This window comes from Coregonus clupeaformis, chromosome 30, assembly GCF_020615455.1.
Source record: "Coregonus clupeaformis isolate EN_2021a chromosome 30, ASM2061545v1, whole genome shotgun sequence".
NCBI lineage: Eukaryota > Metazoa > Chordata > Actinopteri > Salmoniformes > Salmonidae > Coregonus > Coregonus clupeaformis.
Genome location: NC_059221.1, coordinates 14,273,701 through 14,289,873, shown reverse-complemented (window position 1 = coordinate 14,289,873; position 16,173 = coordinate 14,273,701). Strand labels below are relative to the sequence as shown.

The 16,173-nt window shown below is 44.6% G+C and overlaps 2 protein-coding genes across 6 annotated transcripts in view; one reads left to right on the top strand and one right to left on the bottom strand.

Annotated features, from left to right (window-relative positions):
- LOC121545850 (low-density lipoprotein receptor-related protein 1) overlaps nucleotides 1-11,748 on the top strand; it is a 147,986-nt gene extending 136,238 nt beyond the window's left edge. The window contains 22 exon segments of the mRNA XM_041856721.2: nucleotides 387-493; nucleotides 781-913; nucleotides 1,093-1,212; nucleotides 1,476-1,598; nucleotides 1,884-2,021; nucleotides 2,189-2,326; nucleotides 2,565-2,684; nucleotides 2,916-3,208; nucleotides 3,464-3,645; nucleotides 3,851-3,957; nucleotides 4,077-4,196; nucleotides 4,449-4,625; nucleotides 5,542-5,682; nucleotides 5,782-5,955; nucleotides 6,237-6,398; nucleotides 6,738-6,912; nucleotides 7,179-7,280; nucleotides 7,693-7,766; nucleotides 7,932-7,978; nucleotides 7,980-8,026; nucleotides 9,363-9,507; nucleotides 9,751-11,748. Coding sequence (XP_041712655.2) covers nucleotides 387-493; nucleotides 781-913; nucleotides 1,093-1,212; nucleotides 1,476-1,598; nucleotides 1,884-2,021; nucleotides 2,189-2,326; nucleotides 2,565-2,684; nucleotides 2,916-3,208; nucleotides 3,464-3,645; nucleotides 3,851-3,957; nucleotides 4,077-4,196; nucleotides 4,449-4,625; nucleotides 5,542-5,682; nucleotides 5,782-5,955; nucleotides 6,237-6,398; nucleotides 6,738-6,912; nucleotides 7,179-7,280; nucleotides 7,693-7,766; nucleotides 7,932-7,978; nucleotides 7,980-8,026; nucleotides 9,363-9,507; nucleotides 9,751-9,900 — 2,975 coding nt within the window. The 3' untranslated portion in view covers nucleotides 9,901-11,748.
- A 177-nt stretch (nucleotides 11,749-11,925) lies between these two features.
- The window catches only part of LOC121545846 (formin-like protein 3), a 54,004-nt gene continuing 49,756 nt past the window's right edge, over nucleotides 11,926-16,173 (bottom strand). For 3 of the 5 annotated variants that reach the window (XM_041856714.2, XM_041856716.2, XM_041856718.2), the window contains one exon: nucleotides 11,926-13,981. Coding sequence is in view for 2 of the 5 variants with exons in the window: in XM_041856716.2 (XP_041712650.1) it covers nucleotides 13,917-13,981 (65 nt within the window). In the remaining 3 variants the exon portion in view is untranslated. Of the gene's footprint in view, nucleotides 13,982-15,250; nucleotides 15,299-16,173 lie in introns of all 5 variants that reach the window. The other 2 variants (XM_041856717.2, XM_041856715.2) reach the window with 2 other exon arrangements.

Genomic DNA, 16,173 nt, shown 5'->3' with positions numbered 1-16,173 from the left:
CAGTGCTCCAAAGGAGTGCTTCTACTGTTATGTGAAGTATTGTCATTTCCTACATGACCACCTGAGGCCATTGTACTCAACCAAGCTTTTGCCTTATTTTCTAAGACGCTCAAGTCAGTTAAAGCAGAGGGAAAGCACACCACTTATGTTACCAGTTTCAGTGAAGATGCAATGTATTGAATCTCTGGAGCTCTCCTTTGACCACCATTGTTTGCCCTCCATCTGAGTGCCCATGCTTGTGGTGTGGTGTGGTGTGTTGTGAGGTGTTGTGCATGCTCTCCCCTGTGAGTTTGGACTTGTACTAAAAACGGCAAATATTTGGAAGCCATTTCCAGCAAAGCTATACAGTACTTATGCGAGACCTGTGTTGCTGTGTGTCTTTACAGTGCCACGGCAGTGCTCAGAGAGTGAGTTTGCATGTACTAACGGACGCTGTATCGCCGGGAGGTGGAAGTGTGATGGAGACCATGACTGTGCTGACGGATCTGATGAGGTAACACACCTGACTCAATCATAGCAACAGAGCTGGGTCAGATACTTGTGTAATAGATAACACTACTGACTCGTACTGTACTAACAACCCTCTGTGTTATCGGTTCACCTTAAAGCTTAGACATCTGCCTTTTTACTTGAGGAGGACATATAAAATAACCTTGCTATTTGGATATCCTGTCTTCGGACATCCACTGTAATGGTTGTGCTTTGATGATGTTGATGATCTGTGAGGGTTTCATACATTGTTTGAGAGTGAGGGACTTATTGTGTGTGTGTGTTCCTCAGGACGGCTGTGAGCTGAAGTGTGACAGTGACCAGTTCCAGTGTAAGAACGGCCACTGCATCCCCAACCGCTGGCGCTGTGACGCAGACGCTGACTGTTTGGACGGCAGTGATGAGGAGAAGTGTCACATTGCCCGTGAGTGTGTCCCTCATGGTGCTGTTTGAGATGGCCACAGTGCTAAAAGAGAGCGGTCATATTGACGTTTTAACTTTTTCCTAATTGAGAGGGATTCTGGAGCCTGTGGTAGGATTTATAGGAACCGGGTCAGTAATAGACAACCTACACTTGTTCTTCTTCCGTTCTCCATGTCTCAGCTAAACACTGCCCCCTGGATGACTTCCAGTGTAACAACACACTGTGTAAGCCCCTGGCCTGGAAGTGTGACGGAGAGGACGACTGTGGAGACAACTCTGACGAGAATCCTGACGAGTGCAGTGAGTAGTGACATCACATCCTGTGACATCATATCCTGTCTACTAGTACCCTTTTCAAACTACAGAGCTGAGCTGAGTTGTACTGTGTTGGCCTGGTTACTCATCCACCAGTGGCTGAAATCGGGATGGAAAGGACCGTGTGAAAAGAAAACATCAGAGCCAGTACAGTTCAGTTCTGGTTGTCGCGATAGTGTGAAAAGGGTATGTACCCTAAAGCCTGTTCAAACTCCTTGTCTCCTAACCCCTCTTTCTCCTCCCCTCAGGGATGTTTCAGTGCCCCCCCACCAGGAGTTTCCGCTGCCAGAACGACCGTGTGTGTCTGCAGGTGTCCAAACAGTGTGACGGAGTTGATAACTGTGGGGACAACTCTGATGAGCTCAATTGCCGTGAGTTTACTGTGCTGCTGGCCTTTTGCACATAGACCAACACAAGGCTATCTGGTGCCCTCCTTGATGATCTGTTCTTCCCTGTGGAGAGGTTGGATCTGTCCACCCTAGCATACCACTTATGCTACATATAACAGAATGCATATCCAATACATTACTTAATTGTTTCATATTAAGTGGTATGCTAGTATGGACATTGGATCAGAGTCATTATGTTCATTTCATTAAATTGATGTATTTATCTGCTCTGGCAAATCTGATGGTTGCTCTGTTGTGTTTTCTCAGAGCCCCCTCCAGCCGAGCCTACCTGTGAGAAGGATGAGTTCCTGTGTGCCAATGGGAGGTGCATTAGCTCCAACCTGCGCTGTAACTTCTTCAACGACTGTGAGGACTACGGTTCAGATGAGATCCACTGCAAGACAGGTGCTCCAAGTCCACGTCTACTCATGTACACAGTTCTCATGGCATGTTAGAAAATACAGTGTTTGTTTAGCACCATGTTCAGTTAACCTTCCAATGGCTCAACACGTTTGCGGATCCTAAATGTTATTTTCCCTGCCTGTGGTGTGAATGTCTCTCTGACCCTGCAGACACCAAGCTGAATGACTGCAGGAGTAACAGGACTCTGTGTGGGGATGGGGACGAGGCACACTGCGTCACCAACGGGACAGACTCCTTCTGTTCCTGCAAACCTGGCTTCAAGAAGACTGGCCATAACACCTGTGAAGGTACACTATACCCACCTGAATGTCCTCAACACGGTCAAGCTGATTTCACCATTTACACACAAGTTACATACAGTATATCACTCTCAATCCCACATCCCAAATTGCCATTACAAGGTTACAAGCCCACATTTAATGTACACTCGCTCACTGGGAGCTCGATCAACATATTTTGTTTTGTTGTTCAAATGCTCTTTGAGGTAGCTTTATTAACTCTCCTCCACTCCCTGTCCCCTCTCAGATAAGAATGAGTGTAAGCAGTTTGGAGTATGCTCCCACATGTGCAACAACACCAAGGGATCCTACAAGTGCAGCTGCCACAAATACTTCACCAGGATCAACGACACCTGCAAGGCTGACAGTAAGTAGCATAGTTTTCTTCTAGTAGTGCAGTTGTATCTTCAAACCCCTAGATAGTTGAAATAGTGTATTCTTTCATTGACATTTTCATGGATTCTGTGTGTCGAAGTTCTCTTTTCATTTCCTGACTCCCTACCTCTCTCACTCCTCCTACCTCCCACCCCCCTCCGTCCCACCCTGTCCCTAACGTTCTCACTCATCTCCCCCCTCCCTCCCTCCTCTCTCTCTCCAGACCTGGAGAGTAGCAGACAGGTGCTCTACATCGCAGACGACAACGAGATCCGCAGCCTGGACCCTGGCATGCCCAACTGGCGCTACGAACAGACCTTCCAGGGCGATGCCAACGTGCGCATCGACGCCATGGACTTGCACATCAAGACCAACCGTATCTTCTGGACCAACTGGCACACGGGCAGGATCTCCTCCTACGAGCTTCCTTCATCATCATCCACTTCCTCGTCTGGTCCATCGTCGAATACACACCGCAGCCGTCGCCAGAGTGAGGGTAGTGTTACAACCCTGGAGGTGAGGCCTGACGCAAGCAGGAATGAATGCACACATACTCACATAGACACACCCGAAAATGCACAAACACACACACCGCACTCACACTAAAACATGGGCACTGTCATGACTTCCTATGTGTGATACAATATTAGTGGAATGCAGTCTAGTGCAAAATAAGTCTCATAGCTCAGAAAGGGCTGTTGTTTTCTGTTCACAACTTAATGAGATGTACAGTAACTAAACAACCATATCTTATCTCTCCCCCCTGACTAGATTGTAGGGCATCTGGAAATGCCTCGGGGTATAGCGGTCGACTGGGTGGCTGGTAACCTGTACTGGACTGACTCTGGCAGAGATGTGATCGAGGTGGCCCAGATATCAGGCCAACACCGCAAGACCCTGATCTCAGGCATGATAGATGAGCCTTACGCCATCGTAGTGGACCCACAGAGAGGGTGAGAGACTAGTACCCTTTACCACTACTGAGCCAAACCCAGCCAAGCCCCGCTGTACTGGGTTGGCCTAGTTATGCACCCACCACAGCTGCTGCAACTGTCCTGGAATGCCAATAATAAAAAATATATATATATATAAATATATGCAAAATATTCCATTTGTATTTCCTGCTGAGCTGTTTTGACTGTTTCTCTGTGTCCTCAGGACCATGTACTGGGCCGACTGGGGAAACCATCCTAAGATTGAGACAGCAGCCATGGACGGAACCCTTAGACAGACCCTGGTCCATGAGAATATCCAGTGGCCCACAGGTCTGTATAGCATTAGCATTGTAGCCTAGCATTAATACCTAGCATTATACATTGTAGTATGCTGAGCCTGGTCTCTGTTTGTGTTAACTCTCCTCTGCTTCTCCTCCTTCTCCCTCCAGGTCTGGCAGTAGATTACTTCAACGAGCGTCTCTACTGGGCGGACGCTAAGCTCTCTGTCATCGGGAGCGTGCATCTCAACGGCTCCGACCCTGTCATTGCCGTCACCGGACTCAAAAACAGTTCAGTTCCCCTTCATACTTATCAGGGTTGGGGTTCAGTGCTACATAGTGTATTTATATGATGTTATGTTTTATGTTGAATTCTGTGTGAAATTCCTCTCGTTTCCACAGATTCCAAATTGCTAACTGTAAGCAGGCTATTGCTCTCACCAACAGGTGTCACTGTTTTACAGAGTTGTGCCTTCACTTCTCAGAACTACATAAGAGTTTGAGCAGCATGGATAACAAAACTCTCTCTCCTTACCTCTTCAGACCTTCTCCATCCATTCAGCATCGACATCTTTGAGGACTACATATATGGCGTCACCTACATTAATAACTTTGTGTTCCGGGTCAACAAGTTTGGCAAGGGCCCCATGGAAAACTTGACCACTGGCATTAACCACGCCACAGACATAGTCCTCTACAACCGCTACAAACAGCCAGAGAGTGAGTGTCTGTCTGTCTGTCTATCGCTCCCTTCCTCATTTGAAATACCTCAAATGACACCCTATCCATTATATACAGTAGTGCACTACTTTTGACCCCTATTCACCATATAGTGCACTTCTTATTTTTGACCTCTTATTCACTATAAAGTGCAATACCGTAAACCCATATTCCACACATAGTGTTCTTCTGACCCCTATTCCCCATATAGTGCACTACTGTTGACATTCACTCCACATAAAGTTCACTACTGTTGACCCCTATTCCACATATAGTTCACTACTGTTGACATTCACTCCACATAAAGTTCACTACTGTTGACCCCTATTCCACATAAAGTTCACTACTGTTGACCCCTATTCCACATATAGTGCACTACTGTTGACCCCTATTCCACATAAAGTGCACTACTGTTGACCCCTATTCCACATATAGTGCACTACTGTTGACCCCTATTCCACATATAGTTCACTACTGTTGACCCCTATTCCACATATAGTGCACTACTGTTGACCCCTATTCCACATATAGTGCACTACTGTTGACCCCTATTCCACATATAGTTCACTACTGTTGACCCCTATTCCACATATAGTGCACTACTGTTGACCCCTATTCCACATATAGTGCACTACTGTTGACCCCTATTCCACATAAAGTTCACTACTGTTGACCCCTATTCCACATATAGTGCACTACTGTTGACCCCTATTCCACATATAGTTCACTACTGTTGACCCCTATTCCACATATAGTTCACTACTGTTGACCCCTATTCCACATATAGTTCACTACTGTTGACCCCTATTCCACATATAGTTCACTACTGTTGACCCCTATTCCACATATAGTTCAGTGGGGTTTGCCTTTATCATGCTCTGGTTCTTACTGTCTATTCTATCGCTCTGTGATTCAGTGACCAACCCATGTGACAGGAAGAAGTGTGAGTGGTTGTGTCTGCTCAGCCCCAGTGGTCCAGTCTGTACCTGTCCTAACGACCGCGTGGCTGAAAACGGCACATGTGTGGAGAGACCCCCTCCCACACAGTCTCCATTCTGTAAGTACACACACACGCACGCATGTACATATGCGCACACACACACTCTATCAATAACCTCTCCCCCTATCTCCTGCCCCCCAACCCCTCTCCTCCCAGCTCCCCCGTCCGGGCCGTGTACGGTCCTGTGTCTGAACGGCGGGAACTGCTTCCTGAACGCCAGGCAGCAGGCTAAGTGTCAGTGTCAGTCCAGCTTCACGGGAGAGAGGTGTGAGGTCAACCAGTGTAGAGACTACTGTAAGAACGGAGGGGCCTGCACTGCCTCCGTCGCAGGTAGGTCATTGGTGTGGCCGCAAACTATTCTAGGTGGCTGCCATTTTCTATTGCAGACTCTAGGGGCTGAATCCTAACTTGATGCAAATTCTCATGTTATTCGCGCGTTGATATTCATCCAAACATATCTCAGGTTAGGATTCAGCACTATGTGTGTTAGGTAGTCACATAGTATTTAGCCTACATTATATTTTTGTTCTTATTTAGCATGACCCTTTGTTTCCAGTGTAACGTCCACACCCGTCTTACTTAACCTTTGACCTTGTCATTCTCTCTTCCAGGGGCCCCTACATGTCGCTGTCTGAAGGGCTTCACGGGGCCCCAGTGTAACCTGCACACCTGTCAGGACTACTGTCACAATGGAGGCAACTGCACCGTATCCCAGGGCAACCAGCCCACCTGTCACTGTCCGCCTGAGTACCTGGGAGACCAGTGTCAATACAGTGAGTGCATATTCTATAAAGGGTTAATAAGAGGTTATTTACCCAACCATGTGCACAACTTCCAAGTCAAGTGGATGTTGAGCATTCAGCTTTGTATCAGCTTGGTATAACAGTGTACCGAAAAGTATAGTTCCTGTATTTTCATCTGGATCTGTCATTCGTCTGATTTTAATTATTTATTTTGAAGCAGTTCAGCAAAAAACATTTAAATAACCTGTCTTCAATCCACTTCTTAATGCAATACTTAATCACTAATCAGAAATGGCTCAAAAGGAGAGTCTTCACTGTGAGACTGTAAGCTCTATTTCTCTGCCTCTCAATCTGCTCACCCCCCTCCAGGTAAATGTGAGGATTACTGTAAGAATGAGGGGAAGTGTCTGCAGACAGCCAATTCCACCAAGCTGTGTCGCTGTCCCCCTCAGTTCCACGGACAGCTATGTGAGCTGGACAAGTGCGAGTACTGCGGACCCAACGGCAAGTGTCTGCCCAAAGCCTCAGGAGAGGTCATGTGCAGGTAGGAGTGCATGCTACATACACACACACACACACACACACACACACACACACACACTGTTCAGTCCGTTCACGCTCACACATGCACAGATGCACACACACTGCTCAGTCACACACACACACCTTACACACACATTCTGCTCAGTCCCCAGTTTGTTTTATCTTAATATACGAGTTATCCTGGTGTTATCCTCAAAAACAATTATCTGGTGTTGTTTGTTCACTCACTCTCTCTGTCCTTGTGTCTGTGTACCTGTCTATGTCCAGCTGTCCTAACGGTCAGACCCAACCCAGCTGCTACACCTGTCTAGATTTCTGCACCAAAGGACTCTGCTCTATCCAACCACGCACGCTCCTGCCCCAGTGCAAGTAAGAGGATGGACCCTATCATACACACACGTATTTAGGTGTCTCTCTGTATCCTGTGTGATGTGTATTTGGGTGTCTCTCTGTATCCTGTGTGATGTGTATTTGGGTGTCTCTCTGTATCCTGTGTGATGTGTATTTGGGTGTCTCTCTGTATCCTGTGTGATGTGTATTTGGGTGTCTCTCTGTATCCTGTGTGATGTGTATTTGGGTGTCTCTCTGTAACCTGTGTGATGTGTATTTGGGTGTCTCTCCGTATCCTGTGTGATGTGTATTTAGGGGTCTCTCTGTAACCTGTGTGATGTGTATTTGGGTGTCTCTCTGTAACCTGTGTGATGTGTATTTAGGGGTCTCTCTGTAACCTGTGTGATGTGTATTTAGGGGTCTCTCTGTAACCTGTGTGATGTGTATTTAGGTGTCCTATAGAATGGAGGGGGTATCGATGTGAAGTCATTGCCTCTCCTGTGGATTCTCCTGTCTCCAGTGGAAGTAAGTTACTTTAGTCTCTTTACAGTGTCAGTGAAACACATGTTATAACTACAGATTAGAACACATGATTATAGCACAATACATGTTATAACCTGTCTGTCTCTCATTGGTCGATGTGTTGCATATATTCTGTTCTCATTGGTGTCCATGTTGCTCTCTCTGCAGGCTCTGCCTCCATAGTCATCCCAGTGCTGCTGCTGTTGTTACTGGGCGCTGCTTGTCGTCGGGGCGATCTTGTGGTACAAGAGGAGAATGCGTGGGTGAGTAGACCAGGGGTTTCCAAACTCTTTCACTCAGGCCCCCCTTCCAGCATTGGGGAGCATCCCGCGCCCCTGCCACGTCTATCTCTATGGGCACCAGCACTGTTCATGACACAAACTGTTCACAACCGTCTTGTTGGCGGAGGAATTTTTTGGCAGGTTTTAAAGCTTATTTCCTGCAATTCTACACATTTTGTAATGAGGTGCAGAGAAAATGTTACAGTTTTCTTGCAATTCTGTAAATTTTTCCATTTCCAATGTGTATGCTTGTGATATTTGTGAGACTCAAATATTGCAACAAAATCTATGGGCTAAAAAAACCTAGCTAAAAAACAATAGCTGGCATGGGCTAGTTGATCTGGACATTTCTGACAAGTTATAAATGGCTCTCTAAGGTATGCAATGACTGCCATGACAAGAGGATTCTACTAGTGCATTCTACTAACTGAGCCCCCGTCCCCGGGGGGGGGGGACCCCCACCCTACCGACTCCAGAGTTTGGGAACCACTAGAGTAAACAACCATTGTGTTGAGACTGGGTGTGAGAGCTCCCACTCATTCTGTCAAACTCGAATCTCTTTTCCACCTTTCATCTGTACCTCCCACCATCACACTCCCTCTTTATCTCTATTTTCTCTCTCTTTTCTCTCTCTTTTCTCCGTCTCTCTCCCTCTTTCTAGGTCTGCATGGCCGGGCAAACGCTCCCGACGTTCTCGGTAACTTAATAGGGTCATGTCTATCACCTGTTTCCCCCCCTCTCCCCAATGCCTCATCTAAACCACCATCTTGTCTGTCGGTCCAGTGACGGTCCTCCATTTTGCTGGTCTCTCTGTAGGAGAGTGTCTGTCTGTCCGTGCCTCCTCTCTCTTGTTCAGTACAGGGTTTCCCACCCAGGAACGCAGGGGTCTATTGACAGATAGATTGACTGGTTCTTCCTTACCCATCCATACCTTTCCCTGTCTACATGTATAAATATTTGTATCTATCAGTGATGCTTCTGTGCCTGCATTGTAGCAGTGGAACATTTGCGTTGTGGAAAATCCAGCATTCACCAGGATAGACACTGGATGTGTCCAAATGGCCTTTGAAAAAAGCACATTTGCATTTTCAATGTACCTTGGTTCGGTGTTGCCTTGACTGTGTGGAATCGTTTTCCTGTACTGTACATGTAGCTGGTGGTGTGTGATGGTTTGGTGTATGCTGGATTTCTCTCTCCTGTCAGTGGCTTGATTCAAGGCTCTCAGTGCTTTCAGTGTGTGTTCCTGTGTTGTAGCTACGTCTATGCTACTGTTAAAGTGTTGAGAAGAAACAAACTCACTGTGTGTGTGTGTCCACAGTGCTAAGGGCTTCCAGCACCATAGGATGACCAACGGGGCCATGAACGTGGAAATAGGAAACCCAGCCTATAAGATCTACGAAGGGGAGCCAGACGACGATGCTGGGGAACTCCTGGATTCAGACTTCGCTTTAGATCCAGACAAGGTAACACACACTCACTTATATTCACACTTGATCCATCTTAAATAGTTAACACTTGTTTTAACCCTCAGGTTACTTGTTTTAACACTGCAGCACTTCTTAACTCATAGGAATTAAATTGACACATCAAAAAAAAGTGCACTCCATGAGACTCTGCCTCTAGACTACCTGGATTGCAATGAAACCTAATTTAGGACCCTTGTATGCTCTTTGTCCAAACATTATTTCTGTGTTCCCTCCCTGCAGCCTACCAACTTCACCAACCCAGTGTACGCCACCCTGTACATGGGAGCCCACAACAGTCGCAACTCCTTGGCTAGTACAGACGAGAAGAAAGAGTTACTGTCACAGGGGGATGATGGGGAGGATGAGGACATGAGTGACCCGCTGGCATAGAGGTCAGAGGTCAGGCATGCCCGAGCCACGTCTAGACCACGCCCGCAAAGAGACAAACGCTGATCTTATGCCTTTTACCAATCGAGAAAAGAAAAGCAACAAAAAGAAAGCGAGAACACTGTATAAAATGAAGGACTACTTTTGTATGTGATTGCAGTATTATATTTTGTTCTTTTGAGAGAAAAATGAAAATTCCTCTGGTCAGAAAAAGGAAGAACCATTTTATAGACAGATTTATTCATTCAACTCTCTCGTTAAAAATTTTGCTCACTTCCATCCTCCCTCGCTCCTCTCCCTCCCCCCTTCATCCATATAGCCACTACCTCTGTGCAAAGGTGTAGAGAAAAACAAACAACAGTGGAACAATTTTACGTTTTTATTTTTGTATGAATTGTATAGGGAAAAAACATTGTTCCATTTCAGAGAAGTGTTGTTTGTGAAAGACGTGGAGAAGAGAGGGGGCCAAGTTCAATACAAAGTCAGTTCTGAATGCCAATTGATGCTGGTTTGGTCTATGCTGGAGGTGCAGAGTGAGACCATGTCTGGTGGAACTAAGACTTCCGAAACTGTAGTTCAGGAACTGGAATCAGAACTGCACATGTCCACATGGTGGAGTCAGTCAGCATCACACATATTAATGTCCGTTGTGTTGAGTGATTGTCTTTTACCTCCTTGCACAGACTAAAAGTTACATATATTTACACATGCGTATATATATAACCCTATTAACAAAGTGTCTTGAAAATATACCCAGGAATACAAACATCAAATAACATATAGCAGTTTGTCTGTACTATGTTTTACCACCTTTTCTGTTTTAGTCTTGTATAAATGAACGGCTAAATGTGCTTAATGAATGAAAGTCAATGGGTTAATGGAGTGTGTAATGTGTTGGAGGAATATGATTGTATTGAAGCAGACATTCCAGGATGACAATTCCGGGGAAGTAACTGAGGACGTCTTTGGTGTACGAAAGGACATGTTTTGGGGGGACTTGATGTGACAGATGATATATATTGGGGCCCAGAGGGTTCAGGACCATCTCAGTGACTGTTTCGTCCTGAAAATAGGCAGTTTGGCACCAAGCATGCCTCTGTGAACGCCTGACATTGCTGAAACAAACCATCTACGGTAAAACAACAAGCGGAACATGCTTTCGTCTCTGTCGGTGATAGTGAACATACTTTCAGGAGAGGCCAGTTGTTTTATGGTACTTCAGTGGGAATTTATATCAACAATGCTGTGTGTTTTTATGTTTTGAATGTATGTAATAATTACATCATGCCTATCTAATTTCGGTTTCTGCTCATTGTAAGTGCATTCCTCAGAAGGTTAGGACTGTTAGCGTCCTGATTAGCGTTCCCTGTTGATTCCCCTCTGCCTTGCTGCTAACGCTAGCTAGCCGTCTGTCTATGTCGTCTGTAGGCTCGTCTGTCTGTCGGCTTGTCTGTCTAACCATCTCTGTCTCAGTCTCAGCCAATCACGCGCTGCTGAACATGCTGCTTCTAACCAGTTGGTGATCAGCCATAACTGCCATACTATATTACAGAATACACTGCATGCAATTCACAACACACCATATACAAACCCTATAGCAAACTGCTCTAGCTTAACCATCACTTGTTATTAACAGTATGCACTATAATTTGGATTTTAATAACATTTCTGCTCTGTTACATTTTAATTTGAATAATGTAAATTAGGAACAATCTGTTTTAATTTTGACAGAAACACTTCAGCAAAACAAAACCCCACACATGGATTTTTGTTGCTCTGTTGTTTCGGTTAGTTATGATTTTATTTCTTTTTGATATAAGAAATTAAATTGATTTTTATAGTAGAAATGCATTGTGGCTCTGACCTTCATTTGGCAAGAAAAACATGAGTGAGAGAGCGAGAAAGGAGAGACAGAGAGAGAGAGAGAGAGAGAGAGAGCAAGAGAGAGAGAGAGAGAAAGAAGGAGACCGAGAGAAAGAGAAAGAAGGAGACCGAGAGAGAGAGAAAGCAGACATTTTCAAATGTGAGTCACATTGTCATTTTGTTTATTAAGGGGGAAGTCATCTTTTAGACAACATACATCAAATATCAGGCACTATTTTATTTCATCCTTATGACAAAAAAGCACAAGTAAAAGGCTTCTATTCGTTGATTTACATACAAAATGCAAATGTATGTAGAAATATCTGCTATAAGAGTAGTGTCTCATACAACATGAAGGCAATGTAAGTAGTGTAAATATGCGCTGTCCCTTTTGTGGAAATACCATATTGAAAAACAGATTGTAAGTCGGAGTGCACAATCATTGTGCTTACTTGATGGCTATTAAGGGGAAAAATTTTAATCATTACAGTTCTAAAATTTGACACAGAGTATAAAGAACATGGTTAGACTCATAGGAATGCATTCTTTACCTACCAACAAATGCATGACTGTATTGACGGAATGTTGGATATGTCTGCTCAATCGGAAATTACCTTTAAGGGCTCTATTCAATCCGTATCTCGGAAGTTCAGCGTGATTGAAGTTTAAAGGCAATGTTTCCACGTTAGCTCAGACAGCATTCACTGTAAACGCTGCATATGTCGGCTCAATCGGAAATTACCTTTACATTTCTATCGCGCAATCTGTAACACTCCAGCGATACAGATTGAATAGAGCCCTAAATGTCAATCACACTATAAGGCGGATCTAAGGCGGATTGGAATGAATCCTGGCCGAAGTGGTAAGACTGAAGTGGTAATTGGACTGTAGGTCATAAAGTTAGAGGTAATAGAAAGCAAATACATGGAATGTTTTTACCCACTCATAAAACGTTTTCGAAGACACTTGGCCTAAGCTAATTTAGATTACAGTGCTGAGAAGCAACCTTTAAATACTGTATAGTGATTAAAGCTGGAATTCTGATTCCAAACCATTGCATATGATTATTCTTTTACCGTTTTTGAAGGTAATGTTATCAAACAAATGCAATAAAAAATACAATATTTAACAACAACAAAAATACTAAAGATACAAATTATAGCTGAGTCACACAAATAATACTGTCTAAACAAAAAGGCACTTCTTCTTTAGCAAAATAATAAGAAATAAGACATGAGTAGAGGAAGTTTGGTTTGGCTAGCTTGTACAGAAACATCTCCAAAGATTAAAAGTCTCTTTAACAATAATCTTCAGTCCTTAACTCTGTGGACAGAGACGTTCTGTGATGGCAAAACCCTGGGCCGTATTCATTAGGGCACACAACCTAAAATGTTTTGCAACGGAAAACGGAAATAAGCGTTTCTTATTGGTCAAGTCCAGCTAGTTCCTCCCTGTTCCAGTCCGTTTTCTTTCGTTTGGTGCCTTATGAAAACAACCCTGTTCTCTTTGAAGTGGAAATCCCAGCAGCAGAGTCAACATATGCTGTCATTTTATACAACCGACCGACTGTCTCCCATCCTCAACTTGCTTGGATTGCACAATCGGAGGAAATCCACGTTCATGGAAATAAGATCCACGTTGGCAGGCACTTGGCAGGAGGCACTTGTGGTTCCATGTCCACATTATGCAGTTACAGTGTCCTTCCTTCCTGCTTGTGTGAGGCGAGCCGCCCCTTTAAGGGCTCAACTCACCACCATACTCTTCTTCTTTGGACTCTCTCTGCCCAGTCCTGTTCTTAATGCCAACACACTGGCGATCGCTGTAGTCCTCTGTTTTCTGTGTGTGTTTGTGTCTGTGTCTTCGTGCATGCGGTCTGTGTTTTCAGTGGGAGAGGGGGTAAGCTAACCCACCTGATGTCTGTGCTTCTACAGTTATACCTGCTTGTTGAGAGATAGTGTCCATCAAGGATCTCCATAAATAAATAAATACCCCCGTAAAACTTGGGCCATCGTTTTGGTCCTGTCCGCCTTTCAGTCTCTGTGATCTGCAGGGAGATGCAGCCTCAGGGGGTGGGTGAGACCACCAGGACACAGGTAGGGGGGGTTGGGGGGTTATAAAGGGAAGGGGGGATAAGTGAGGAGGAACGAGTGGGTTGTTTAGGGTCTCTTCCAGCCGCTCCGGATCAGCGCGTCGTGCCGCAGGAAAGGCTGGCTGCGGAGATCTGTGAGTGGGTGAGGGGGGGAGAGAGGGGTCACTCAGGTTAACTGGGAAGTCAAACTGCTCCAGTGGCGTCATGCTCAGGTTTGAGGTTGTTGATTAAGGAACATCTATTTGCAGTGCTTATCCTAAACAGTATATTTCTGCAAATTATGTTTCACATTTTCAAATTTTAGTTACATGTTGTCAAATGGGTAGCCAATTGAAAGTGAGTATCCGTTAACCAAAAAGAGAATGATGCCTTCACATAGCCTTGCATTGTCAACTTAAAACTGACAGAGAAATATGGATTTTTCAACCCAAGGCTATGGGGGTGTAGTTATTCAAATAAATCACTATGTCAACAACATAACTACGAAAGAAAATAATAATCAAACGTTATAATAATATCACAGTTGTGGCAGTCAACGAGCTCTGTGAGGTACTGTGCTAAAGAGATGCTAAATATTCATAAAACTAATCTAGCCTGTTGCTGGAGAGAGGAGCTCTCATCTCTAAAATGTCTCCTTAAATGTTACCGACATCTGTTATGTCATGATTATGACAGTGTTATGTAGCCCTTTATAATGGAGTGTTCAAGTAGTGTTACCAATGTTTCTGTATTTTTTTCTGTATGTCCTTTTGTCTGAATATGTCGGTGTTTGTGTGGATGTGCAGGGGCCTCAACAGAGCTTGTTGACCATCGAGCTGCTCAGCACACCGCAAGTCACAGTTAACAGGGAAAAACAGGACATGGAGACATGACATCAACAGGTGACTGAGTGGTGGATTGACAGAACACTGGACACAGCATGCAACATGGAAGAAAGAGGTGAGTGAGGTGGTGGTGATGATGGAGGGACCTGAGTAGAAGAAGACTTTCATGGTGGATGAAATCGTCTGCCATCTTGAGAGGTATATGGAAACGAGATGGACCTGATATTTGCGCTTCTGCTGGCTCTTTGGGAAAGTGAGTTGGATTGTTTGAAATATTGAAGGGGTTGTAAATGGCTTCATAAATCTCGATGCAATGGAGGCTCAGCTGCACGTTTCTTACTGTTGTACAGTAAAGCATATCTGACTGTTGTAAAGCATAGCATATCTTACTGCTGTGCAGTACAGTAAAGCAGGTCTAGCTGTTATAATGAATCTGAAGCGCTGGGTTGGCTAAAGCAGCTGACATGACTAGCAACACCATAGACTGTAGCTAGCAGCACACAGAGGGGCCACAGCACAAGCAGGGCCAGGGCCAGGGCCAAAGCAGACAGGCCAGGCTTCAGGCTACCTTCCTTACCCTGCAGCGTTTAGGAGTGGCATATACTGTTATTAATCTTCTGTTCAGCTGTTCAGAGGGGTAGAATGAAGAAAAAAGAGTGATGGTTGAGGAAAGGTTGTTACCAGGTTAGAGGGAAACCAAACCAATCATATTAGTTAGTTTCATGGAACAACAAGGCATTGTTTAGTTAACAAGATCGGTTTAATAGCCAAACCTCTTTATACTGTATTTTTAAGATTTAAATAAATACATCCTGAATGAACTGATAGATATCTTATACATAATGTAGCTTTCCGTGCTCATGTTATTATGCTACAGTAGATGCAACTTGATCATATGATTATATTTCGTACTACTTACTATACTGAACAAAAATATCAACGCAACATGTAAAGTGTTGGTCCCATGTTTCACGAGCTGAAATAAAAGATCCCAGACATTTTCCATACGCACAAAAAGCTGATTTCTCTCATATTTTGTGCACAAATTTGTTTACATCCCTGTTAGTGACCATTTCTCATTTGCCAAGATAATCCATCCACCTGACAGGTGTGGGATATCAAGAAGCCGATTAAATAGCATGATCATTACACAGGTGCACCTTGTGCTGGAACAATAAAAGCCACTCTAAAATGTGCAGTTTTGTCACAACACAATGCCACAGATGTCTCAAGTTTTGAGGGAGCGTGCAATTGGCATGCTGACTGCAGGAATGCCCACCAGAATTGAATGTTAATTTCTCTACCATAAGCTCTACCAACGTCGTTTTAGAGAATTTGGCAGTACGTCCAACCGGCCTCACAACCGCAGACCACATGTAACCACGCCAGCCCAGGACCACCAAATCTGGCTTCTTCACCCGCGGGAACATCTACGACCAGCCACTCGGACAGCAGATGAAACTGTGGGTTTGCACAACCGAAGAATTTCTGCAGAAACTT